Source organism: Panthera pardus, unplaced genomic scaffold (assembly GCF_024362965.1).
Source record: "Panthera pardus isolate Hobbes unplaced genomic scaffold, ASM2436296v1 HiC_scaffold_6, whole genome shotgun sequence".
NCBI classification, from domain to species: Eukaryota; Metazoa; Chordata; class Mammalia; order Carnivora; family Felidae; genus Panthera; species Panthera pardus.
Window position 1 is genome coordinate 84,401,956 of NW_026526991.1, and position 27,715 is coordinate 84,429,670.

General features: G+C 35.9%; 1 protein-coding gene across 21 annotated transcripts in view; it reads left to right on the forward strand.

The window, feature by feature from the left end:
• Positions 1 to 27,715, forward strand: part of SOX5 (SRY-box transcription factor 5) — a 1,011,059-nt gene that overhangs the window by 779,727 nt on the left and 203,617 nt on the right. For 19 of the 21 annotated variants that reach the window (XM_019452504.2, XM_019452503.2, XM_019452501.2 and 16 more), the window contains 2 exons: positions 8,278 to 8,364; positions 23,916 to 24,088. In XM_019452504.2, coding sequence (XP_019308049.1) covers positions 8,278 to 8,364; positions 23,916 to 24,088 — 260 coding nt within the window. Of the gene's footprint in view, positions 1 to 8,277; positions 8,365 to 23,915; positions 24,089 to 26,488; positions 26,532 to 27,715 lie in introns of those variants that run through there. The other 2 variants (XM_019452516.2, XM_019452517.2) reach the window with 2 other exon arrangements.

Here is a 27,715-nt window from a genome sequence, read left to right on the forward strand (position 1 = left end):
TCTTGTGAAATTAAGACTTGGATTTAATGGGGTGCCTGGGTGGCTCAGTTGGTTGAGCATCTGACTTTAGCTCAGGTCAGGATCTCATCGTTCATGGGTTTGAGCCCCATGTTGGGCTCTGTGCTGACAGCTCAGAGCCTGAAGCCTGTTTCAGATTCTGTTGTCTCCCTCTCTCTGCCTCTCCCCTGCTCACATTCTCTCTCTCTCTCAAAAAAAAAAAAAAATGATAATAAAAAATATTTTAAAAAAAGGCTTGTATTTAATTATGCCTGATTCTCATATACCTTTTGCCATGATTTAGTTCATACAGCTTGTCTTCTATTTTACTTTCTTCCTCTATTTCACATATGCACAGTTGAGAAAATAGTATTTTATATAAAATGCATGGAGAATAATGGTTTTCTTGTAACTGGTGTCTGAGCAAGTTGGTTATATGATGAATAAAAACAGTCATGATAATTTTTTATGAGAAATGCCCTACCTTTTTAAGTTGACTGTTATTGATACATCATGAACACCTTCTTCCCAATTTTCTTTTCTCAAATTACTTTTGTGTTTCTATTCTACCCTTCTTGCTTTAGTAACTCCTTTGCTTCTTTCTGCTCTCCCCTCTGATTGTAACTAATGACTAGAACTTAATTTTCCTTTCCCCACCCACACTTTGCTGACATCATAAATTATTTGGATACAAATGGACAGTATTCATTAGCTGTGCACTTTGCTGAAAGAGCCTTACACAGGAGTGCTGCACTCTCTCATTTTTATTAAAAGTTAAAATGCTTTTGCTGTCAGGGGGGTTGGGGTAACTTAGCCATGATAGAGGACAGGGCTACAGTGCTAATAAATAAAAATAATAACTATTACGCTGGTTGAGTGACCCTGGGAAAAGAGCACTACACAGCTATTTGTTGTCCCCTTTCACTTGTCAACAGCACTGGCTTAAAAGCTTTAGCTATTGTTGAGGATGTAATGGAGCCCATGGAAAGTTATGAAGACAACTGTCAAAAAACAATCAGGCAAAGATTAGTTGAGTATTTTTGTGTATCTGTGCTGTTTTGGGACAATTCTTACATTAACCTACGGCAAGTGACAACTGTCCTTTTCCTTCTCATGATACTACACCTTTTTCTATATCATCCTTATTGGCTTGGACCGTTTGAAAAATGCATAGGAAGGGTAGATAATAGAAACTAAGGGTTGTGGGTCATTGCCATAAAAAATGCACAGATAGTACTATTATCCTTGCTGAGATTTTCAAATTCTGGTTCATTTTGGTGATGGGCAAATAAAGCATATGCATGTATGTTTCATTTGATTTTGAAGTCATTCTTTTGGGTAGTTGTATATTAAGTGGCAGCTGTAATGTTAGTCAACATTTTTAAGTGTTACTGTGTGCTCAGCAGTGTTTTAAGAGCTTTACATAAATTATCTCCTTTAATTCTTTTGACAATCATATGTGGTAAGTAAGTGCAGTTACTATTACTGTTTATAGGTGAGTCCATTAGAGCATAGTGAGGTTAAACTACTTGCCAAAGGTCACAAAACTAGTAAGTGATGGAATCATGTCATTTGACATTAGTTGTTCTTTTTTTTTTTTTAATACCTAATAGCCCAACATAAGTGAGATTTTGTATGTGAGAAATACCTCTTTGCAACTATTTCTTGAAATGCTACCCTCAAATTGCATGTTATTTTTGCTGACATCTAATATTCGAAACAAGGACAAAACAAAGTGTTGCATGAAAATATACTTACTTTCTGAGTGATAGAGTAGATACACCAGTATAGCTCCATAAGTTTCTCTTTTAAATGGATTTTTTTTTTCTTTTTGCCTAGAAAATATAGAGCCATCTTGTGAGGAGTAAACCCAAGGTTATTGATATGTAGCATTTATATCATATTGATTATGGCATGTTTAATCCTGCGATAAAAAAATATTCTTCTAGAATGTGGTATAAGATTGAGTATAATTGGGCAGGTGTGTTAATAGTTTTGACTTGTGCAACGAGAAAATTTAAGCTTGTAAGTATTGATTTAAACATTTCAATAGTCCAAAAACTGATTGCATATTAAACATTTTAAAACTTGAGTCAGCAGGCCAATTTTTTTTTTTCTTTCTGTTAACAAGCTCTTATTAACTTTCAAGTGGAAACAAACAAGTATTTTGGCACCACTAAAAGTAAAGTATTTGTAGAGCTTAATTCACTTTAGGATAATTACATATAAAAATGAGGCTTATTGAAATTCTAACGCTTTGGAATTTCAGATGTGTTTCTCTTGTGTGTTGTGGTATTTATTATTTCTTAATGTTTCCTAGAAGAACTTGACGTTTTCAGTGGCTGACTAGCTACAGTGCTTGGCTAATGGGAATCTTGCAAAGGCTTGTGGTCTTCAATAGACAAATAACTTTTCAGACATATAAAAGTTTTTGCATTACTTCCATAACATAGTTTAATATTTTCCCCCAAATATTGTCTAGGCCAGTGCATATTGTCCACATGAATTAAACTCGTACAGATAGTTGATTTCCAGATTCAGCCCAATATTCCCCTCGAAAATAATCTTATTATCAGTAATTGAATAATTAAATAACAGTACATTGAATTGTAATTAGCTTTTTGAAGAAAATATATTTGGCCAAGTGTTCTAACTTGTGTTTATTCTTCAACTTTATGTTGGCCATCAAGTGAAAGCTTCCAATGGGAGAATGTTGAATTAATGAAACATAATTAAGAGATTAGGCACCCAGGAGCGGCTGGGTGGCTCAGTCAGTTGGGCATCCGACTTTGGCTCAGGTCATGATCTCATAGTTTGTGGATTTGAGCTCCTCGTTGGGCTGTGTGCTGACAGCTCAGAGCCTGGAGCCTGCTTTGGATTCTGTGTCTTCCTCTGTCTCTCTGCTCCTTCCCCACTCATGCTCTTTCTCTCAAAAATAAATAGACATGAAAAAAAAAAGAGATTAGGCACCCAGATCAGCTATCATATAATAATTGTTCAAAACTATATGAGGTGAATAAAACTGGACTAACATTTTGAAAAGGTTGACTACTGTAAGAACATGTTGCTGTGTGTGGCATATTGAAAAGGACACTGAACTAGGAGTTAGGCTTCAAGTTCTATCTGTATCATTAATTAGATTTATGATATTAGGCATATTTTAACCTTAATTTACAATTTCAGTTTGTAAAATGAAGAATTTGGTCTATACCACTTATGACACAAATTGTATTGAGCAAAACAGTTTATCTCCCCACAGTAATTTCCTTGGTCAAATATTTAAATAATGCTGTAGAATCCATAGCTCATTTAAGGATTGACAGTCTTGTTAACACATAAAAAGATCTAAATGTTGTAGAAAAGAAATGTAAATTTGTGTAATTTTAATTAGATTTACATGACAATGAAATGCTTATTTTGTTTGTTTTAGTTTTAAGTAACCAAACAATTTGGGTTCTCTTTATGTCCAATATGTTTTAGTAAATCACTTTTATGAAATGCTTATCTAGATGATATATAAAGATCCTTCCAGGTTTAACATTCTGATTCTATGGCATGAAGAATCTACATATGCTCTTACTTCTTGACTTTGAAGGATGTATTGGTATATTTTGAAGTTTAGCCATACCATTGTTCCTTCCAAAGACAACTCCCATCCCTAAATGTGCATCCTATCCCAAGTCAGAAATAACACAGCTTAGTTTAAGCTACAAAATTAAAGTATAAACAATGGTAGATTTGGTAAGACCTAACTCTTGGGACTTTGTTTAGAAAGTCAAATATTACACATACATATTTTTTGCTTGTTCGATTTTTCAATGAGCTCTGCCACTGCAGCTCAAGGGAGATTAAGGGAAAAAACCTACATAAACACAAAGCAAAAACCCGAGCTTGTGTGTAAAGCTACTGCACTGGAGCGAATGTGGTTTAATTCTTGGCACTGGCAGCTTGTTGGAGAATTACAATATGTTGGCATGAGTCTCTAGGTCTCATTGTTCCAGATGAGGGAGTCAGTCTTAAGAGTGTTTGGCACTGAAGGGAAAAAGGAGTGAGAGTTATAGGGAATGAGCAGGCCCTAAAGAGGCAGGATGCTGTTGTAACAATGGCTGGCACAGTTGGGGGGGCCATTCACTGGTAGGGATTGCCATAGGCATTGATGTGAAGAAACATATGTGAGCAAAAGAGGCAAGGATGAGGAGGGAAAATCAAGCAAACATCAAAAGGGTCCTAATGGCACAAAGAGACAAAAGTAATCCAATCAGAGTCATCTTGATATTAATGGATTGACTGATAAGGATATCTGTCATTTCCCTGTAATTTATCTTATCACTTGTTTCTTACCATTTATTCTGTTTTATTTTAAGATATGCACATATTTATCTTTCCCCCAAAGAAACAGATCCCTGAATTAAGAGGCTCTGGTTTTGTATTCCATCTGTTCTACTTTCTGCCTAGGTGCTGCTGGGAAAAGCATCTTTCTGAGCCTTAGTTTTCTCATCTGCAAAATGGATATAATAATAATGCATACCATTGACAACATTGTTGTATCTGACAGCATTATATAAACTGAAATGCTATGCAAATAATAAGAACTACTATTATCTCTTCTATTTATTTTAATATAGGAAACACTAGTTTTTATTTTTGACAGCAATTGTGATACTTTAATGTTTGAACAAAGCAACTCTCAGGAGAATTGTTACAGGTGCTTGAAGGAAAGCTATGGCATATCTTAATGTGAAAATAATGGAAAATCCAGTATTTGAACTTTGGGAAATAACTATGTCCTCAAACATACTATACATACTCATAGTATAAGATGCAATTCCACATGTACTTATAAAAATAACATCTTACGTTAGAAAATTGAATATTTAGTAGATAGCTACTATCTTTTTTAGTCCGTAAATACTGAAGCAGCACTTACATAATTGTGTCAAATTTCACTTTAATCACATTCACACATTTAATGAACAGGTGTATTATAAATATTGGGATTTTGCCATTTGGCATCTTACAGTTCTAGTCATGTGTATCCTATGGATTCTTTACCATTTTCAGGGAAATTCATCCATTGGTACCTGTGCATCCTTTGTATTCATTTATTACCATTGTGACATCATCATTAACCATCATTGTTACCATCCATTGTGAAATCATTTCTTACCGCTTCTTCATGAACTACCAATGGAGACAAATTAGAACAGTAGCAGTTGGAGGAATACTTGATGTGGACTTGCTTAAAGCTCTTTATTTCATAGTAGTTTAGATAGAGAGGTGAAGTGGGTGAAATGATATGCTTTTGGTCCCCCTGACTTTGAGATCCAGTAAGTTGAACTTAGCTCCATATGGGCAAGTTCTCATAATAATCTTCTGAATTAGATATTGGTGCATTGTTTACCACTTAAGAAACCAAAGCTTAGGGAAATATCTAATTCAGAAGATTATTATGAGAAGTTTGAGATACCACATGTAAAGGACCTGGTACACCGCTTAGCACTTATCCCTCAAAATAGTAGCTATCATTATCATTTCATTGTTGACAAAAGAGTCAGGAATTTGTAGGCAAGGCGGACGCGCCTGCGCGCACACACACACACACATGCACGCGCGCGCACACACACACACACCTTGCTTCAAAACAACTCTGCCTATTACATTTCGTGAAACCTCAGACAAGTCCTTTTCTTCTTTTTGCTTTTTTTTTAACCTGTATGATGGATATAATAACAATCTGAGTCTTCAGGTATCAGCTATGATTAAACGAGAGAATGCAGACAGGTAAAAGCATCTAACATAGTTCCTGGCACATAGGCTGCTCAATAAATGTTTATTAAATCTGAATTTAAAGTATATGCCTCATCCAGATTGCAAATATTAGTGACTTTATTCATCCACAGGCATGAAAACTCTGAGTTAGATATGTTCTGATTTTACATCTTTCAAATTACTTGGTCTTAAAGAAGTTATTCATTTTTCTGTAGTGTACATTTAAAGTAAGGTACTTGAAAAAAAAGTGGCTCTGTATAGGAGCCTTATATCTTTATGTAAGTTAATAAAGAGGCTAGGAATGTTCTGCAGGTTTCAGAAATCTGGCGGCTGTTACTTTAACTCTGCAACTTAGACAGAAGACTTCTGTTTCTTTCTGAGCACACTACAGTGAATATTTTGTCTAGCTGCAGGGGAAAAGCTTTGTCATGGACTTTGCAGACAATAGCCTTAAAAGTAAAATGGTCTGCTTTTGGTGCCGGGAGGTTCAGGGGCCTATTGTTAGTGCACAATGGATTTCTATTGCTGCATTCCTGCTTTGCAAAGGTTTGTTAGCTTTTAATGACTGACAGTACTCTATTGCAAATACCGTATTGGCTGTGCCCTGTTTACATGCTACTCAAGAATTTTTGTGGAGTGCTGGAAAAAAAGAAACAGTGGTGTTTGTCTGACCTACTCTGATAAGGTTTAAAAAATGATTTCACTCATGAAGTGTTTACTGGGAATGTAGAAACATTGGAAATCCTTGCAGAAGTATTTTAAAGTTACTTTGAAGGCCTCAATGAATAGAAATATTGATTACAGTAGAGATTTAATCCACTTTATTACTCAGAATTGTCATTATCATTTTCAAAACAATATGGTACAGAAATAGGGATATTTTAAGAAAAAGTAAAAGTAAATTTTATAGGATCTTTCTTCCTTAAATGTAAGAAATGGAGATATTTTGTTACAAAGGAAGAAATGCATTTTGAACATTCCATAGTAAATTCCATAACAAATGTGTACACAGTAGTTGTGGTAGGTGTGTTTATGTGTGTGTCTATGTATATTTTTTCATATATCTATTTTTCACCATATGTATAGACTATAGGCTATGTAAAACAGTGAATCACTCAGAGCTTTTCACTATTTTATTTTCCATAAGCTTTTGACATCTGAGAAAAGCAAATAAATAAATAAATAAATAAATAAATAAATGCATTCAATATTGTCAGTTTTTCCAAGGAAATTTCACTTCCACTTTGTTGAAAACTCCACACAGGCCTTGTGACTCTGACAATCAATGGCTGTAAGATGGGGGCCTGAGAAAAGTAGATAGCATTAGCCAAAGATGATGATGATGCCTTAAAATGCATTTTACTGTGGGGAAAATGAACCAGTTTCTAATAATCTTATGGTCTCTAGGCCAGACGGTCCCTTTGATAAGTTAACATGTACTCCCTTTATGCTCCTAGTAGGGGGTAAACAAATGTCTGAACAAGCACAAATACACATAAACACCAATGTGGAGAATGGCAGTGTATGTCTTAGATCTAGATAATAAGTGTGGGTATTGTTATTTAGATGGAGCATACTGGGACACTTATCTTTTAGTACACTCCATTTTCTAACTGAATGCAGTGCTAATCGTGGGATTGAAAGCCATTGTAATTGTGTACCCATCTAAATGCTGACAAGAATATACAATTACATTGTTTGGAATTGAGTTTAATGTTTGGGAGTTTTATTAGCATTTATGTTTACTTATACATTAAAATTCAACACAAAAGAAGAGGTCAAAAACCATGTGATATATAGAAACAAAAAAACGGACTAAAGCATAACCTTGCTCTTTAAAATATATGTGCCCTGTCTCAACAGTGGGCATTTTCAAAGAATGTGGTACAAATCTGAAATAAGCAAATAATAGGTTTCCATTGTAAGCATTACTCACTTTGGTAGATTTTGCAATCTTTGTAAAGCTTCTTTTGTACGAACTTTTTTTTTTTTTTTTTTAATGTTCATGGTACTGGCAAATCTTTCCACAGTGTGCTTACCACCATACGATGTTAAACACATATTATAAAGTGGATGTAATTGTAAACACACAGAGGGATATAATTACATGTAGCAGATTTAAGAGCTAATTCTTTGCCTTTTTTCCCCCTGCATTTTATCAACATAATTATTTTTTGACTGCAGACTAACACCCTGAAATTGACAAGCATCTATTATAGCAGGAATTTGTTCACCAAATTGAAAAACAATGAACTGCAGGTTTATATGTACCCATTGTCATAAAGAATTAGTAGGGCTTTGTTCCGCAAGAGGAAAAAGCTAATGATTTTGAAACAGCAGGTGACAAAACACATTCTTTTTTTCCCCCCCTGTTATCAGTTTGTTGATGAAGTCATTATGAACTGGGGCCCAGATAGGGATGGCCTTATTTTTAGCAGATAGACTTTTAATGAGCTGCATTGTAAAGACAGTCATGTTGATTTGCTTACATTTTTTTTTTCCTTTCCTTAGAAACCCCCAGTATTGAAAAGCTACTCTCAAAGGACTGGAAAGACAAACTTCTTGCAATGGGATCAGGGAACTTTGGTGAAATAAAAGGTAACATATTGACAATTATTTTGATCCAAAATGTACTGAAATGAAGTTTATGTTTAGAAACATTAACAGTGAAAAGTGCTGCTCCCTCTTCTGCCTCATGCATTCTGTCTTTGGTGTTTCTTTTCCCTAGCTTGAACGTGGACGTGTCAGGACTCTGACTTTCTCTTTGTGCTTTATTGATAAATGGAATGCTATTTTAACAGACTAAACCCCTGTATCTTCAAAAGGCTTTGGTTTTCATCATTAAAAAAAAATTAAATGATTCACCTTGTCAGTGGGAATGTATTTATATCAGGGTTAAAAACTGCATATGATGCGATGAGTGTATACATTCTACTGTTAGAAGTGTGAAGGTACATAATTTACGTTTAAAACCAGACATGGTGAATGGAGAAAGCTTAATAAAAGGTTGTATTGTACTAACAAGAGCAACATTTTTTGTTTGTTTTTATTTGAATCAGACATTAAACACAACTAAGAAAAAGTCTAGACGAACCTCAGATGATACTGAATATTCATATCTTAATAAACTTTTACTAATAGCAGTGGGAAAGGACTTAATTTCCCATATAAAAATAGTTAAATGATCATTTCAGTTAATTTCAAAGTGTGTTTTCTCAGAGCATGGTAGGCAATCTATGGTTTTCTGTCTGTTGCCAGTAGCACACTTGATTCTGAGTTCTAAAGGATTAATCTTGAGAAAAAAATACTTATTCATCAATATTAAAATATTTAGTTGTATATTACACTATATGGTTTTTTGTAGAAGCTGAATATATATTTAAATATCACCAGATTTATATTAATATACATGTAGAAATATGTGCATAAATAACTTTTTTGCATATGTATGTATGCGCACGTGTTCTCCCAATGAAAAAGGCAATTGTCTTTCTTATGGCTCTATGACCTCGCAGCATCCCGCAGAAAGGCAGGACACTAGCATCTCAGCATTTTGAAACTTCCAGAAAATGTTTGACTAAGTGTTTCACTTCTTATCTATTGTATTTGAAGTTTAAATATATTCAGGTTATGATCAAGTATGACTTGGTGGTTAGAGAATGAATGAGGGCTAATCAACAAAATCAGTAACCAAAATCTATCATGGAATCAAATTCAAACAGATAGCAATTAATATGCCTTAAAGAGCTTGAAGACAGAGTTTAAACAGAACAGAGGAATTTCTTTTCCTAGGCCACAGATCCTTTATATTATTATGTTGGCTTTTAACCCATTTACACCTGAGACGTAGAATGTGTTCTCCCAAGGTTCTTTATTCTCCTCTGACCGAGGTGATAACTGAGCATATAGCAGAGAAGACCGCCTGTTCCAAGCCTTGTGATCTCATTCCATTGGAGGACAAACATTTTTCCCTCCCTAGTTTTCTTCACAAGTCGAACTTAAAAGCAGCCACAGCAGTGATGATAAGCTTAGAGAAAAGCAGCTCAGCTATTCTTCCAGGCTTGCCTGTGGGCTTGGTTCAGGAAGCTGCGGTTCAGTCAAAAGAAGTTTCCGTCTTTAATTTTGAGTTTTTTAAAGCTTCGCATTCAGAGCATAAGTTTGGTTATTGTCCTGTGTTCTGTTCAAAAAGCTGTTTTCCAATGCATTTTAAAAGCAACTGTAGACCTTTCTTCTGTTGGGGGGCATGGTTATTAGGTGCTTGGATAGGTTTGGCAGAAAACTGGGAAAATAGCACTGGCTTACTTTTCCTACTGACTGCCCGTGACAGTTGCAATTACTATCCATTGTTCGTAGGTGGCTAGAAAGTGGAAAGGATACAATAGTGTATAGCCCTCTGGGGGTAAATGAATTTGACTTAATGGTGTTTGGGGGGTCAGACACTCTGATTATGCCATGCCCAGGAATGTGGTTTTCATGCCACCTCAGAAGTTATGGGAGAACAATGGCTTTGCTGTTTGCAGCATTTTTTTTTTTTAATGAAGCAAATAAAGGTGTAAGTCTCATGTACGTGCACACTGTTTTGGGTTGGGATAGGGAAGAATAAGGGTGAGCTTTTTTAAATCTGAAATATGCACGTATTCAATTATTAGATGATTTATGAATGATAATTTTGAATAATATATTTGATAGACTCTTGCATATGTTAGGACATTTACAGCCTTTACAGTATTTACCAAGTCTTGTGGATTGAAACTTTTCTCCTCTGTTTACACTGGTCAGTTTTGATTTAACTTTGTAAAAAATTTTAATGTTTGTTTTTTTTTTTATTAATTTTTTTTAACGTTTATTTATTTTTGAGACAGAGAGAGACAAAGCATGAGCGGGGGAGGGTCAGAGAGAGGGAGACACAGTATCTGAAACAGGCTCCAGGCTCTGAGCTGTCAGCACAGAGCCCGACGCGGGGCTCGAACTCACGGACTGCGAGATCATGACCCAAGCCGAAGTCTGCCGCTTAACCGACTGAGCCACCCAGGCGCCCCTAATGTTTGTTTTTGAGAGAGAGAGAGACAGACAGACAGACCATGAACAGGAGAGGGGCAGTGAGAGAGGGAGATGCAAAATCTGAAGCAGGCTCTGAGCTCTGAGCTGTCAGCACAGAGCCCAATGTGGGGCTCCATCCTACAAACCGCGAGATCATGACCTGAGCTAAAATTGGATGTTTAACTGACTGAGACCCCCAGGCACCCCATTTAACTTTTAATAGTTGCAGAAAATGTGTGAGTAAATGAGTGTGTGTGTGTGTGTCTGCATGCACATGTGCGCCCATTCTTGAATATCTAAAATTATAGCCAGATGAGGACAGAGCTCCATTCCTAAATGCTAACCTTCAAGTTGCTGCACGTGAATTCTTTCAGAGCATTTGGACAAAGATTAATATTACAGCTTGGCAAAGTTCAAAGAAGTGTTTCTTGCTATTACTATTTAAAAAGTTAAAATGATAAACTTCTAAAAATAAGAGAAATAAATAGCATTTGGTTTGGATATTTTAGCTATCAATAAATAGTTGTCATACCCACTTAAAGTCAATATCATTCTTCAAGAAACAATGCGGGTTAGTAAAGGTCACCCACTTCTAAGAGCATGAAATTATTTTTCATGTTAGGTTATTTTGCCTGTTAGAATTTATTCCATTTTTATGGTCTGGTACTTTGGAAATGTGAAGTGATTAGGTTTTAAAGTTACATTAGAAACAATCCTCTAAAAAACATACAACAAGGACACTAGATCCAGTTTTGCGGACCAAAATAGTTTGACAAAAAAAAAAACAAAACAAAACAAAAAAAACTTGGCTAACAATGTATGTATATAAATTGATTAGCTGCCTGAAAAAATGACTTATTTCTTCTCCAGTCATTGATATAGTATGGCTGGTCAGCTTATGGTTTTTGTTGTTGTTGTTATCTGTAGCAGAAGCACAGAGTAACAGTGGTGAGAAAGGTGAAGGAATATCTCCTATAGCCTTGTAGTTGCTGAGAAGAGAAAAAAAAAAGAAAAACAGCGCTCGCACTCCCGTTGGCAACCACGAGTGTCACGCGTTGTTTTAGCTAGCATGAAATTCCATTACACTGAAGGTCAATGCATTGGCACTTCACCTGAGGACAGTATCTGGGGATCCAGGGCAGCTTTGACTAATCTAAACAGAGCATTTGGTTTTCAATAAAGTCATTGCAGGATTTGTATGTTACAGACTTAATTTTTTTTTTTTTTTTTTTTTTTTTTTTGTAGAATTGCAACCAAAAAAATCTGCATGCAAAATTCTCTCAAATAGTTCTTTCTTGGTGAAGTTATAAGAGCAGGGCACTGTTTGAGAGGTTTTTCTGGCTAGGTCACTCAGATAAGCCCAAATCAGTTTCTCCACCAGCCTTGTATGAAGAATTCGTTAAAGCCCGGTTTCTTTCCCATTGGTATCCCTGGTTAGACCCTTTCTCACCCTGCTCAGAATGCATTAATTTGGCTGGCAAAGTGTTGTATCCTGTATTATGAAAAATGCCAGCTGCAGTTGGTATAATAAAAAATTGGCTCTTTTGAAAGCTATAATTTCGTTCTTTCTAGAAGATGGGACATAAAGGCAAACACCAGACAGCTCTAGAATGCCAGTAATAGATTCAAGGAAATAAGCCATTCAGCAATATTTTGGCCTCTTAGAACTCATGATAAATACATAATTTTTAGATGCAACACGTGGGTTAAAGTAGATCCTCTGTTAGGTGACATCACATTTGGAGATAAAAGAGATAGGTGGATTCAGTATGTGGCTTGAAAGAGATAATTCTGTTTAAATAACGTTAGACAATTTGTGAACAAGCAGGTGTGGGAAAGGAATCAGATCCCAGGTAATAAATAAAGAGATCCTTAGAGTTTGTAAGTTTGAAACATGGAAACTATAATGCCAGTATTTAGACATGTAAGGGTTTGTATCACTTTGAAAGTTGTTTTAAACCCATTCTTTTAAAACCAAAAAAAAAAAAACTATTTAAGAATTGCATGCTTTGCTAATAGTAACTTGGTGACTTATGTCATTTGTACATTCAGCTAAAAAATATATCTGTACATTTTTATAAGGGGGTTGGAAATATTATTTATTAAGGGAACTGTTGTATCTGAAATTTGTTCCATGCAAGAGTGAGCCATAAAGAAGGCACATATAGTCATGCACTTCTAAATAAAGTAAATATTTAATGGTTTTAATCTAGTGAGCTTGTTTTATAGTTCCTCTGTAGTTGCTTATGAGTAATGTTTTCCCTTTTTGTAAAAACCACTTTGTAAGAAACGAAGAAAGACTAGTGCTGTGCAGCATATAAGTTTCTGAAATAAATTTGGCAATGTCCGTAAAAGCAAAAAGTGACTTCATGTTTTCTGCACATCACTGACTTGCTCTGCCCCAGAATGCCAGAGTCTTTATGCCAGTGTGTAAACATAGCCAACAATGGGAAGAGAATGGTCAGACACTGGATCTCGTTGATTTCTGTCTTAGGAAGTTTTACATATCTTTCAAAGCAGGTACTTAATAATGCATGTTTTAAACAGATAATCTTACATATTTAATCTGGATTCTATATTTGAAAATAAAAATATGATTTCCTCAACCTTTTTTTTCTCTCATTTAAAAATAACATTCATTCACTTAATAAAAATTCATTTGTGCAATGGAAGTGAAGATTCTAAAATTAAAATAATTTTAAGAACATTATTTTTTTCTTATAGATATGGACTCCAAAGCTTACACCAGCCAGATTATTAAATGATGGAATTAATCCAGAAACTTTTCCTCTTTTTAAACGACCATTTCTCTTAACTGGGGAAGCATAGTGTAGCCAAAAAGTTGGTATCATGTTGCCCTGATTGTTCCCAGAACTTGTGGAAATCAGTTTAACTCTTTTGGTTTATTGCCTTATCTGCTCATTTAAAAACAGTTGCAGGTTACTATTGATTACATGCCCATCTATATACAGGCACACTGTAAACATTATTCCTTACAAAATGACAGAGACATTTCATTCCCAGTTTACATAGGAATAAATTGAGACTCGCAGAGAGAGAGGGAGAGAGAGAAAGAGAGATCACTTATCCAAAACCACATACTTTAACTGTGACAGAGTCAAGATGTGACCCTATTCCTGCCTGTCTTCGAAGCCGGTGTTCTTTGCATGAGGCTGGATGGTCTCTCTTCAGTAAAGTTGGCATGGATGATCTCTAAAATCCTTTAAAACTTGAAAACATTTCCAGCCCCCATACAGCTGGATGCAGCACCCTCAGATGCAGTGATGCTGTTCTCAGTTCAGATCAGTCCCCAGCCCACACAGCTGTTTTGTATTGTTAGCCTATTTATGCATTTACCTTGCCCTTGTGTACTACCTAGCTTACCATTAGTCCAAACTTAGGGATCCAGTTTGCACTTGATGAATGAATGACAATTTAAAAATGCCATGTTTTGAAAAGATTTTTATTGGCTATGTTAAAGTCTGTAATGTGGCAAGTTGGATGTGATTTAAAAAACAATTTTTTTTTACTTCTTTTATATAATATCCAAGTAAGTGGATGGGATAATCATAGGGAAAGTTTGTAAAATTACAATCTCAGAAGGTAAATATTTGTAATAAATAGTATGGAATTACAAAGAAATAAGAACGATGCTTGCTCTCACTACAAAAATGATGACGCACACATCTTGTTTATGTCATATCTCGGTAGCAAAACATCCAACATAGGATAAGAACAGTAAAGATCATGGGGTGCCTGGGTGGCTCAGTCGGTTAAGCGTCCGACTTCGGCTCAGGTCACGATCTCGCAGTCTGTGGGTTCGAGCCCCGCGTCTGGCTCTGGGCTGATGGCTCAGAGCCTGGAGCCTGCTTCCGATTCTGTGTCTCCCTCTCTCTCTGCCCCTCCCCCATTCATGCTCTGTCTCTCTCTGTCTCAATAATAAATAAAAACGTTAAAAAAAAATTAAAAAAAAAAAGAACAGTAAAGATCATAGCTACTTGTCAAGTGTTCCATTTCACTCTTATGTCAGTTGCCTTTAAAACTGAAAGCTTTCTATAGTAGAATATTTAAATCCAAGCCAAAGCCTACTTTTTAAGATATTGAAGCAGCAAAAAAAAAAAAAAAACAAAAAACCAGAAACAAAACAAAACACACACACACACACACTCAAAACACAAAACACTGTTTTTTCAAAACAGTTATAGAAATCTATAAATTAAGAGTATTTATAGTATTAACAGTGTATAATAGAATCAGTTTATTCTGTCATATAATAAATAATGTTATTCCTTGTATAATTTTAATTGAATCCAACCTCTCAGGTTATCTACATAGCAGTAAAGTGTATGTAGATAAACTTTATCAAAGTTTGATTAAACTTCTTCTTGATGAAAAAGACCAATTCATAGATGTTTATAAGTTGGATCACCTAACAAATACTCCTTTAATGAATTGGAATGATGCCACTAATGCCTTTGATGAAGGAGTGTGCCTTTTCTCTCTTGTTCAATAAGAGCACCACTGAAAGAAGCTTTAGTTGTAAATTTAGACTAACTTAAGTTAGTTTTTATTCATTATATTTTTAGGTCATTCAACAGATATTCCTATCTGTCTTGTCATGTGCTGTGTTTTGGAGATATAATGGTAGCAAGTAGAGTAGACAGATTTCTACCCTTCTAAAGCGTATAGTATAGTAGAGGCTCTTTCATTAGACAGAAATTTTTTTTAAATTTTTTTTAATGTTTTTTATTTATTTTTGAGACAGAAAGAGACAAAGCATGAGCAGGGGAGGGGGAGAGAGAGAGGGAGACACAGAATCCGAAGCAGGCTCCAGGCTCTGAGCTGTCAGCACAGAGCCCGACGCGGGGCTCGAACTCACAGACCGTGAGATCATGACCTGAGCCGAAGTCGGACACTCAACCGACTGAGCCACCCAGGCGCCCCTAGACAGAAATTTTAAAGGCAGGACAACAAATGGTTTTTAGATACTTCAAGTACAATACCAGTTGAAAGCAACAATATTAACATTAAAAAAATTAAACCAAGTAAAATCCTGTCCAAGTTATAACACTGATAATCTAAGAAGCACCAATTATTAAAGGAAAAAAAATCTGGCAAAAATTGACTATACTTTGAAACAAAGAATTACATTTCTGGTAAGTTTTTTGAAGGAAGAAACAATAATCCCCAGTTTATTTTTAGTGTCAAAATTCCAGGCCCTTTCCCTTCTTCTTGAGTGAGTTTACTCTTACATTTACTGTATTTGGGTAATAACTCCTAGCAATTTACTTTGAGTTTGATCATTTTATTTCAAACCATATGTCCATTTTATTTGAGTGGAAGAAAACAATATTGGAGAAATATCAGCTTCCACAGATTTTTTTCTTATTAGTTCAAATGTATTCAAGACCATTTTTAATTTGAGTAATCCTGATGAGGGTTTTCCTTGTGCATAGAATTGTACATTATCAGTCAATCAAGGATTTTTCTCTTTTCTTATGAACTTTGCTTTATTCATTTAAGAAGTTGTTATAAAATGTCTATGTTGTGGTAGGCATTACTCTATAGATTCTGAGTATCCAGCATTGAACAAAACAAACTAGCATTCTGCTGTCTTAAAGCTTATTCTCTATGGAAGATTCAATAAATAAATAACTATATCAATACAATTCAACCTATGGTATTAACTACTATGAACAGAATAAAAATTAAGTGATGTGATGGAAAGTGAGATGGTGTCTTCCTTAATTTCAGTGTTTGGCGTAGGCAGTCTGAGAAGTTGGCATTTATATTACTTCTGGTTGGATCTGAGTTTATTTGTTTATTATCTTTTCCATTTAAATGTCAGCTCTCTGAAGCAGACATTTTTTTCTGGTGTAGACACTGTAGTGTCCCCAACACCTAGAATAGGGGCATTGAAGGGCATTGAAGGAACTCTGTGGGTATGTGCAAAATGAATGAAAGAGAAAAGTCTGTCATTTGAAGTGGTTCTCTACCAGGGGAAATTTGACATTGTCTGGAGACATTTTTGGTTGTTATAACTAGGTGGGAAGTGCTACTAGCATCTAGCCAGACATGCTATAGCACACAGCTCCCCAGAAAAATAATGGTCTAGTCCAAAATATCATCAATGCCAAGACTGAGAAATCTTAATCTAGGAGCAGAGTTTTCCATGGGAAACAATTGGAGTGCAAAGATCCTAAGGTGGGAGCATCTTTGTGTATTGGTATTGGAGGCACTCGAAGAAGGCCATGTGACTGAAGCATTTTTATAAAAGAGAAATGGAAGAGATGTTGCCAAAGAAGGTAAGAGCTAGAGCATTCAGGGCTTTTTAAGGGTAAAGAGTTTGGATTTTATTTTATATGGAGTATAAAGCGATGAAATGTTTTTATACAGCTCTGTGACATGATCTGGCTTACCTTTCTAAATGGATCACTGAACTTTTGCTTGGAGAATAGCTTTTCATAGGAGAAGAAGTGGAAGCAGGTAGAATGGTTAGAAAACTATTGCAGTAGTGAAGGTGAGAAATACTGATGGCCTGAAGCAAGAGGTTGTACTGGAAATAAAGATTCATGGGCTAATTTATATGTTCTAGGGTTGATGGGATTCCAGTGAGTTAGATATGGAAAATGAGGCAGACAAAAGAATAGAGCAATATATGGATAGTGATATCTCTTACTGAGAGGGGGGTGACAATCTGGTTCCCCTCCTTCATGACTTGTGTCACATTACATTAAGGAATGTTCTGACCTGTACTTCTGTGGAACCTATAGCACTATAGCAATGAGTCAAATGATTACCATGTCTGTAGTTTCTAGGCAGTAGGAAGAACTGAAACAGAATTTTTTTTTTTTGCCTCTTACATCAGTGATCCTTCATTCTAAGGGAATCGAAGCAGGACTAGCATAGATAAAACACATTAGAGTGCAAAGAAATGAAACATGAAAATAAATTACTATCAGTGACACACAAACATGAACTCATAGATACAGGATTTGTGTCCCCATTGTGTTATATACTTGTATGACTCTTACAAATCTTAATCTAAGTGAAGAAACAGTAGTTTGTCTTTTTGTTTGGGAGCCCTGTGGATTTTTCAGTGATGTTTGTGTGTGCGTGCACACACACACACACACACACACACACACACACATATTTAAAGTCCAGGATGTTTTGTGACTCTTACTAGTTTCTCCAATACTCATAGACCACTTATTGGACCCTCCCCACCCACTGGGAGATAATTATTATGAAGATTATTATAATTTACAGATGAAACTATAGGGCTTACACCATCTGAACATAGTACTTTTATAAAAGTGGAGAAAACTTCTTTTGCAAAAGCTCAAGTTCCTTAGCTCAACTCTCTTAAACCAAAACCAGAACATCTATGTAACTCATGTAAGATAATACATCTCCTTATTCTCTTGGCTATATGGCATTCCTAAACCTGAGAGTGGTTTAAAGCAAAGTGACTTACTCATTAAAATTTTAGATGATTTGCTACATGCCAGGCATATGAGGGCATAAAAGTTGGTCATTTATAACTGTTGCCATCACAGCTATCTCTGCTAACTTTAGGGTACAAATGTTAAAATCAGATTTATAATACAATGATTAAGGAGTATAGTAAAGATATCCACTGTGTGGATTCCGAAAGAAGGGAACAACTGTTATCAATGAGAATCAGGATAAGAGTCTTAAAGAACAAGACATATGATCTGGAACATGAAGAATTAATGTTAGGGAAGGAATGGCTGAGGTTAAGGTATTGACTTTGTGGGTAATGGTACAAAAGTCACTATGGCTAGAACCTAGGATGCACAAACAAAAGTGAGAAGGTTGGATCATAATTAGAAGGACCTTATTCATCTTTTTCTTAAGTTCACTTATTTTTGAGAGAGACAGCATGCACGAGCATATGCAAGGGAGAGGGGAAGAGGAAGAAGGAGAGAGAATCCTAAGCAGGCTCCGTGCTGTTAGTATGGAGCCCAACATGGAGCTCATTCCCATGAATCATGAGATCATGACTTGAGCTGAAATCAAGAGTCTAATGCTTAACTGACTGAGCCACCCCCAGGTGCCCTAGGACCTTTTCATTCTTAAGAATGAGTTGACATTTTATTCCAAAGACAATAGGGAACTAATGGAAGTGTTTAAATAGGAGTGATATGAGTAGATTTGTTTTTCTAGGAAGGCAATTTTGGCACCAGATTTGAGGATAAACTTGTAGCGGGAAAAAAGAAGTTCTATTAAAAGTTTGTCAAAACAATTTATAAAAAACTTGATGAGAAATGGCAGTGGAGATGGGGAAGGGAGGCTGGAACAAGAACTCTTCCTACATACCGTAGGGCAGCAATTTACACTATGGTATCCTTTATGTAAAGTAAATTGTGTGGGTCAAATTGTGTCCCTCTAAAAATTCATGTGTTAGAGCTCTAACTTCTAGTATCTCAGAATGTGGCTGCACTTGGAGATAAGGTCTGTACAGAGGTAATTAAGTTAAAATGGGGCCATTAGGGTGGACCTAAATCCAATATGATGGCTGTCCTTAAAAGAAAAGGAAATTTGGACATGGAAATGTACAGAGAGAGTGATGATGTGAAGACACAGGAAGAAGATGGCCATCTACAAGCCAAAGAGAAAGATCTGGGGCAGCTCCTTCCCTCACAGCCCTCAGAAGGAACCAACCCTGCTGACACCTTAGTTCTGGACTTCTAGCCAATAAATACAAATTTCTGTTCAAGCCACCCCATCTGTTATGACAGCCCTGGTAAATTAGTGCAGAAATATTCTGGTATATGGTTAAATCTTCATTTACAAGACTAGGATAATAATAGTAATTGTGGTTACCTTAGAAGGAACAGTATTCAGAGGAGACCTTTCACTATATACCCTTTTATAATTATTGATTATTTAGTCATGTGAACATAATAATAATGAAGAAATAACAGTTAACTAATTAAAAGTAAAACTGAAACAGGCTATTTTGAGAAAACATTATTATGATTTGTTGATATAATACATACAGGAGGATGGGTAGTTGAGAAGCAAATTGAGGATGACGTTAATATTTCTAGCTAAGAATGTTGAGTAATGATGTTTTTAAAAATTTTTTAAAAATGGAGTCTCACCTTATACATACTGAATTTTAAAACTGAGATCTAAGGGTGCCTGGATAGCTGGGTCGGTTGGGCATCCGACTTTGGCTCAGGTCATGGGTTCAAGCCCTGTTTCGGGCTCATGTGCTGACAGCTCAGAGCCTAGAGCCTGCTTCAGATTCTGTGTCTCCCTCTCTGTCTCACCCCTGCACTCTCTCTCTCTCTCTCTCTCTCTCTCAAAAATAAAATAAACATTAAAAAAAAACACAAAAAAAACGCCTGAAATCTACACTCAGAGATGCCTGTTCTGCATGTAAAAGTAAGTTACTATGGCCTGAGGACAAACTCGGGGTAGGCATAAATCTTAATATTTCATTGACTCTGAGACAGTATCCATTGTAAGACTCAGAGAGTTTAAAATAAACAGTGTGTATCTGAGAAGCATTGAATCTGACAAAGTGAAGACAAAAGAGTTTTGTTAATATTTCATATACTGAATGCCAAAATGATATTTGTTTATACTCATCAACAAACAAGTATATTTCTTTACCCATTGTATTACACCACTTATGAAAATGGTTATGTCACCTTAGACTTTTAAGTTATATCTCCACATATTTACATGAAATACATTTTTCTAGGTTTTCTAAGTATGTAAATAATAATAAAATTATAGAAGATTTTCTTAAAAAAATAAAAATATTAAAATGGCTTATAATTCCATCACCTAGAAATAGCCATTAATATATAATTTTCTTCCAGTCTTTTTTTTCTATAAATATAGATATACGCATACACTGAGATATTTATACAATGTTTTCTTTATTTTAATTGAGGTACAGTTGACATACAATATTCTATTAGTTTCAGGTGTACAACATAAGGATGCAATATTTGTGTGTATTCCAAAATAACCACCACCATAGGTATGGTTAACATCCATCACTATACACAGTTGCAAAGTGTTTGCTTGTGATGAGAACTTTTAAGATTTACTTTCTTAGCAACTTTCAAATATGCAGTACAGTATTATTAGCTATAGTCACCATGACATCCCCATGACTTATTTATTTTATAACTGGAACTTTGTACATTTTGACCCCTTTCACCTATTTCACTCACCCCATACCCCTGCCTCTAGCAACTACCAATCTGTTTTCCAAATTTATGAGATTGGTTTCTTGTTTCTCTTTTTATTTCAGATACCACATATAAGTTAGATCATATGGTGTTTGTCTTTCTCTGTCTGACTTAGTTCACATAGTATAATGCTCTTAAGCTCCATTCATATTTTCACAAATGACAAGATTTTATTCATTTTTTATCGCTTAATAATATTCCAGCGTGTGTGTGTGTGTGTGTGTGTGTGTGTGTGCGTGCGCGTGTTCATCCACTCACCTGTCAATGGACATAGGCTGTCTTTATATCATGGCTATTGTAAAAACCATTGCCATAAACGTGAGGGTTCATATATCTCTTCAAGTCAGTGTGTTAATTTTCTTTGCATAAATACCCAGAAGTGGAATTGCTAGATCATATGATAGTTCTACTTTTAATTTTTTGAGAAACATTCATACTATTTTCCATAATAGTCACACCAGTCTACACTACCACCAACAGTGCACAGAGTCCCCTTTTTTCCACATCCTTGCCAACACTTATTTCTTGTCTTTCTAATAACAGCCATTCTATCAGGTGTGAGATGATCTCTCACTATAGTTTTGATTTGCATTTCCCTGATGATTAGTGATGTTGAGCATCTTTTCATGTACCTGTTGACCTTCCCTATGTCTTCTTTGGAAAAATGTTTATATTCTCTGCCCATTTTTAGTTGGATTGGATTTTAGTTAAGTGTTTTGTTTGCTGTTGAGTTGTATGAATTCTTTATTTATTTTGGATATATAACCTTCTATCAGATATATAATTTTCTCCCATTGAGTAGGTTGCCTTTTCACATATGTTTTATTGTTACCCAGTTTTTTGACCTAGTTTAAAAATTATTTTAATGTTTATTTTTATTTTTGAGGTGGGGGAGGGACAGAGAGAGAGGGAGACACAGAATCCAAAGCAGGCTCCAGTCTCTGAGCTATCAGCACAGAGCCCAACACAGGGCTCGAACCCACTAACTGTGATCATGACCTGAACTGAAGTTGGATGCTTAACTGACCAAGCCACCCAAGTGCCCCTGACCTAGCTTTATATCATGAAAAAGCTCATTAAATATTCTCTAACAAAGTTTGTTCATGGATGCAAAATACTCTATGATCTGGGTGTTCATAATTATTTGATTATTCCCATTTGAAGTTGAGATTGTTTCTAATATTTCATATAAAACACTTTTTAATACTTAATTTCTTATAATTTCCTGGGCTAGATTTTTATAAGTGAAATTATCTTTGCAGATAATGAGGATTCCAAGGCCTGCTATGTATTACTTTTCCTAGTATGTATTCCTAGAAATGTGGTAGCCATGTATTTCTCTTTACTGATGACATGTGAAGATGTATATGTACCGTCACTTGAATATTTTCTTTAAAAAAATGTCCCAGTATATATTTAGATTATTTATTATTAGAATTCTAATTGCAACAGTTATATTGTTATTCTTAGAATAAGTGTTCAGCTGTTCAGTAGAACCCAAATATCTGAAGTATAATAAATTATTAGCAACAATTTATTGGGCACCTGCCCTGAGTAATGCTAGGTACTAATCATAAGGAATGCAATGCATGCTTCTTGACTTCTGTTCATTCATAATTTCTTGTCTAGATATTTATTCTCTAGCCCTAAATTACATTAGAAACTTTTTCCATTCCAAATGGGCACATGAAAATTATAAGCCACTAATGATAGCTACTATTTCCTAAAAGGCACAGGCATCTTCAGCATAAATTGTTAGAAATACAGTGGGATGGGGAAGGGTGACTGAGTTGTAACAGATCCTTCTATCTAATTACATATACAGGTGGCAAATGCATTATTAAACTAGTGCTTAGTGTCTTATATTAAAGTGAAAATTGTAATTAAAAAGTATGTTCTCTCCTACTGCGAGTACTTTACCATAGGGGTCCTGTCTATCTGGTGAATTTGAAAAGAACATCTAAAAGTGATATTGTTCCTGTTTCGGTGAACCGCTCACTTTTCTGGTGCATCAAATCAGTATTTTAACCTGTCGAAGAACATTCATTGCATGTTTTAAATATCCAGAGCATGTTATTTATTCTTAAATGACTGCTGTGACTTCTTCTCCAAGTCTTGAATTAACTATAATCTTGGGTGGCTATGTTATGATCTCTTAGTTTTCCCACCATATTTCATTACCTCATGATAGCCTAAATTTATATTCTCAATCTTGAATATTTTATCTGCTAACGATATGCTATTTTTGAAGAAAGCCTCTGAGTGGCAGATGAGAAAACTGTCTAAAATTATATTGGCTAATAGATATCTTCCCCCTTTTTCATGTAGAATTCCTTGGTTCCAACTCTTTAAGATTCTTTTTTGAGAAAAGGAGAATCGTATTGCTGATAATAATAACTTGATCTCTTAATAACTATGGTTCTTAAATGTTCATGTTTTTGTCTTGCCTCTTTAAGTTGATTAAAAAACAAAACAAACAAACAAACAAAAAACTACTTAGGACCAGGAGCTGTGCTTTAGGCTTCTTTTTATTTCTGTCAGATCCCAGCATAGAACATTACAATAGTAGATGCTCACCCAGACATTTTTTATTTACTTGTAAAATCAAAAGCTATGGATGATTACTTATCATACATAAAAACAATCAAAATATTTGTTCATTCTGATATTTTATAAAGGGGAATTAGCCATTACTTTTCACTGTTTAGTGAAAAATCCAAAGTAGGTATATGCTTGTGTATATAGGTATATAGTAGGTATATACCTTACATTTAGAATAGTTCTTATACAAGAGAATCATTGTCATTGAAAAATCACTCTCTCCTCATTTCCCTTTTCTTGTATATTTTATTGCTATGTTATTTTCAGGGACTCCTGAAAGCCTAGCTGAGAAAGAGAGGCAGCTCATGGGTATGATCAATCAACTGACCAGTCTGCGAGAGCAGCTATTGGCTGCCCACGATGAGCAGAAGAAACTGGCTGCATCTCAGATTGAGAAACAGCGCCAGCAAATGGAGCTGGCCAAACAGCAACAAGAACAGGTGAGTAAGAGCCTGAGACACAAATTCCTGAGGCATTGTTTTGCCTGCTATTCATAGGTCACTCTCCTAGGCACACAAAGTCCAATAAAAGCCTTTCTTCCCACCCCACATGAATAAATAAAAAGCAAAATACAAAGTAATCAAACAAACAAAAAACTTTGATCTGAAAAAGCTTAATCAGCTACTTCCGTGCTATATAACACAGAAGTAATTGTAACCAAGGTGAAATTCTGATAGGTCATGCGAAAAGTACCAGATCGAATCATGGAGAGTCAAGAGAACATTTCTAGTCAAGGACGCTGTGAAAGATTTCATTCAACAGGTGTTTAGTATGAGCTTTGCAGATAAGTAGGATTCAACATGTGAAGAAAATTAGTTATGGCACAGGAAGTTTAGTTAGAAGGCTATTATAATAACTTCAATAAGGAGTGAGAATCTAAACTAGGTAAGAGTCTAAACTTAAATGACCACAGAAAAAAGAGAAGGGAAGAATAAACAGGTGGAAATTTTATGATTAGTTGAGTTTTTTGAGTGGGCAAAAGATTGAGGAAAGATACTGAGCCGGGGTTACTAGGTAAAGTCAGGAAGAGGGCAATTCGGAAAAGCAGGTGGTTTTATCATGTTGAATTAGAGCTGTTGGTTTTCCAACTAGAGGTATGTGAAAAACAGCAAGAAATACCAATTGACAGTTGGGAAAACAGGGCTCAACTAAATTTCTTAGACTATTTACATAGAGATGGTAGTTTAAACCACTGGAGTAGATAAATTTCATTCATTTATTCAACAGATAGTAATCAAATGTCTCTCATGTGCCAGGCACTGTGCTAACTTCTGAGGCTACGTCACTTAACCAGAAAGATAAAACCGCTAAATTCTAGTGGAAAGAGAGAAGTGATTAACGGAGAAAAAGAGAAATTAACAAAATAATTTGACAGTGATATGTAATTTGATGAAATGTAATTACAGTAATTTAATAAATATTGATTGCTATGGCAAGGCAATGTTTCTTAGACTGGGTGGTTGGATCTGGCAGTTGAGTTCAGATCTCCCTGACAGAAAAGAGGCAGCCATATGAATATCTGGGGCCAGAGTGTTTCATGAAGGGGATGACAGGTTTGTAAGCCCTAAATTAGAATAGTGGTGACATCATGAGAAAATGGAAAGGAACTAAGGGTAGATCCTTGCGAGATAGTGGCATACAGCTGGTAGAGAAAGGAAAATGAACAATTCCAGAAAAACAAAGCTACTAGATTTGTCATTTAGTTTCTCACTGTTGGCCTTTTATGAGTGTGGCTTCTATGGAGCTTTAGTGGTAGAAATGAGACATAAGAATTGACAAATGTATAGTAGGAAAATGGAGGCGATACACAAGAACTTTCACTAAAGAAAATTGGTAGTGTTGGGAAAGAAAGAAGGGAGTCTTAGGGTGAGTTTACATAGAGAGATGGTACATCTTTTCTGGGGCTAACTTCCTTTGCCATCCCCTATTCTGGGCTCAGTCCATTCACCATCCTAAATGGAAGAAGACCATTAGTTAGCTACGGGTGTTTGTGTTTTCACACATCCTTGCAAAACCCTTCCTAAGCAGTTTTCTTTTTTTCTAATTTAAAAAAAATTAACATTTTATTTAGTTTTGAGACAGAGCATGAACGGGGGAGGGTCAGAGAGAGAGGGAGACACAGAATCTGAAACAGGCTCCAGGCTCTGAGCTGTCAGCACAGAGCCCGACACAGGGCTCGAACTCACGGACTGTGAGATCATGACCTGAGCCGAAGTCAGACGCTTAACTGACTTTACCATCCAGGCGCCCCATAAGCAGTTTTCAAAATGTAAACTAGCAGAGTTGAAAGAAGAAATATTCAGGTTACATTTGAGGAGACTCCTTTCAGTTTACTCTTCCCTACTTGGTCATTCATCTCTGCTTGAAAGATAATGCTTTCTGTTTAATGAAATGCCTCATCAGTTTTCTTGAAGATACATTTGGCCTGTTCTTGAATATGGCCCATGTTTCTCTTGCATTACCCTTGTGATAAAAGTTCAGTATGTTTGCCTCTGACAGTCTAGAAAAAGACTACTCTTTTCTTGTTCACAATTCTCAATACTTTCAAACACCTGAATTCTAGAAAATTCTAACAGCTTCTGAAACTGTTTCTGGGATACTTCTTTTTAGAGAATCCCTCCTTTGGTGGATCTAAGGGCATATTTGTCCTGAAAAATCCAAGTGATCACTAATAGAGAGCAAAGTCCTCTTCATTCTTCTTTCACATTCTGGCCCATCTGCACACATCATCAAAGATTCTAGAATTTTTTTTTACTTTTTCTGACATTATCCTTGGAATGTTAGAAATCATTAGGTTCTTCCAGAATTTCTCTCCTCTGTTGGAGAGATGCTAAGCAATGATGCCTGCATAGCCTGAGAGAAGATCCCCTGTGAAAGCTTCAGGTCAGATTTCTAGAGCCTGTTTTGTTCCCCAAGATCTTCTCTACCATGCAGTGCTGGCATGCATAACCACCAAGCTTGTGATCACATTTATCTTTTCATTAGGACACAGGGAAATCTCTGAAACACATTTAATGCTTACTCTGTAGGATTCAGGTTAAGTGTATCTTCTCTTGAGAACTCCTTTTCTGACCCTCCTTTCCAAACTCCCTACTCATTGTAGGGTGTCCCTACTCTGTACACTCTACTGTTCCCATTACAGCCCTTAGAGATGCTAATGAACCTGTTTACTGATCAGCTTTGCCACTGGACTCTTCCACTGCCATTCCACATCTTTCATTCAACAAATTCAACTACTGAGCACCAATTTGATGCCAGGTTCTGTTCTAGTTACTGGGATACAACAAGGAATAAAACAGACAAAAATTCCTAATGTGTTGAATTCTAATTAGGAAAAGATAGTAAATAAACAGGTAATATATAGTAAATGTTGATAAGGGATATAAGTAAAGGAGAGAATTAGGGATGTGAGTACCGGGTAGAGAAGCTCTTTTAAAATGGGTGATCAGGGAAGACCTCACTGACAGGGTGACATTTGAGCAGAGACTTGCAGGAGATGAGGGAGTGAGCAGTGCAGTTATCTAGGGACAGAGGTTCCAGATGGAGGGGAAAGCAAGTGCAAAGGCCCAGAGGCAGGTATATCCATGGGAGATAAGAGCATTCTTGGTGTGTTCAAGAGACAGGAGAGCAGTGTTGCAAGAGTAGGGGAGGGGTGGGTACAAAGGGAAGAGCAGGAAAAGGTGAAACCAGAGAGGCCAAATCATACAGGGTCTTGCAGGCATCATATGGACACTGGCTTCTGCTCTGAGTGAGAGGGTTTTGAAAAGATAAATAACATGACACAACTTATATTTTAAAAGGATCTCTCCAGATACTGATATATAATAGGCTGTAGGGAGCAAAGGCAGAAGCAGAAAGAGCAATAGGAGACTATTATAATAATCCAGAAGGAGAAAGCAGTGGCTTGGAATGGGAGGAAGTGTGGAGGGGTGTGTGAAGTGGTCAATGTCTTGATGAATTCATAAGGTGCTGAAAGAAAGATTTAAATTTAAACTTCAGCTGAAATGATATGTGGGAGGAAAGGACCAGATTTAAGTAAAAGAGGGATACTCCTTTTCCTACCATTT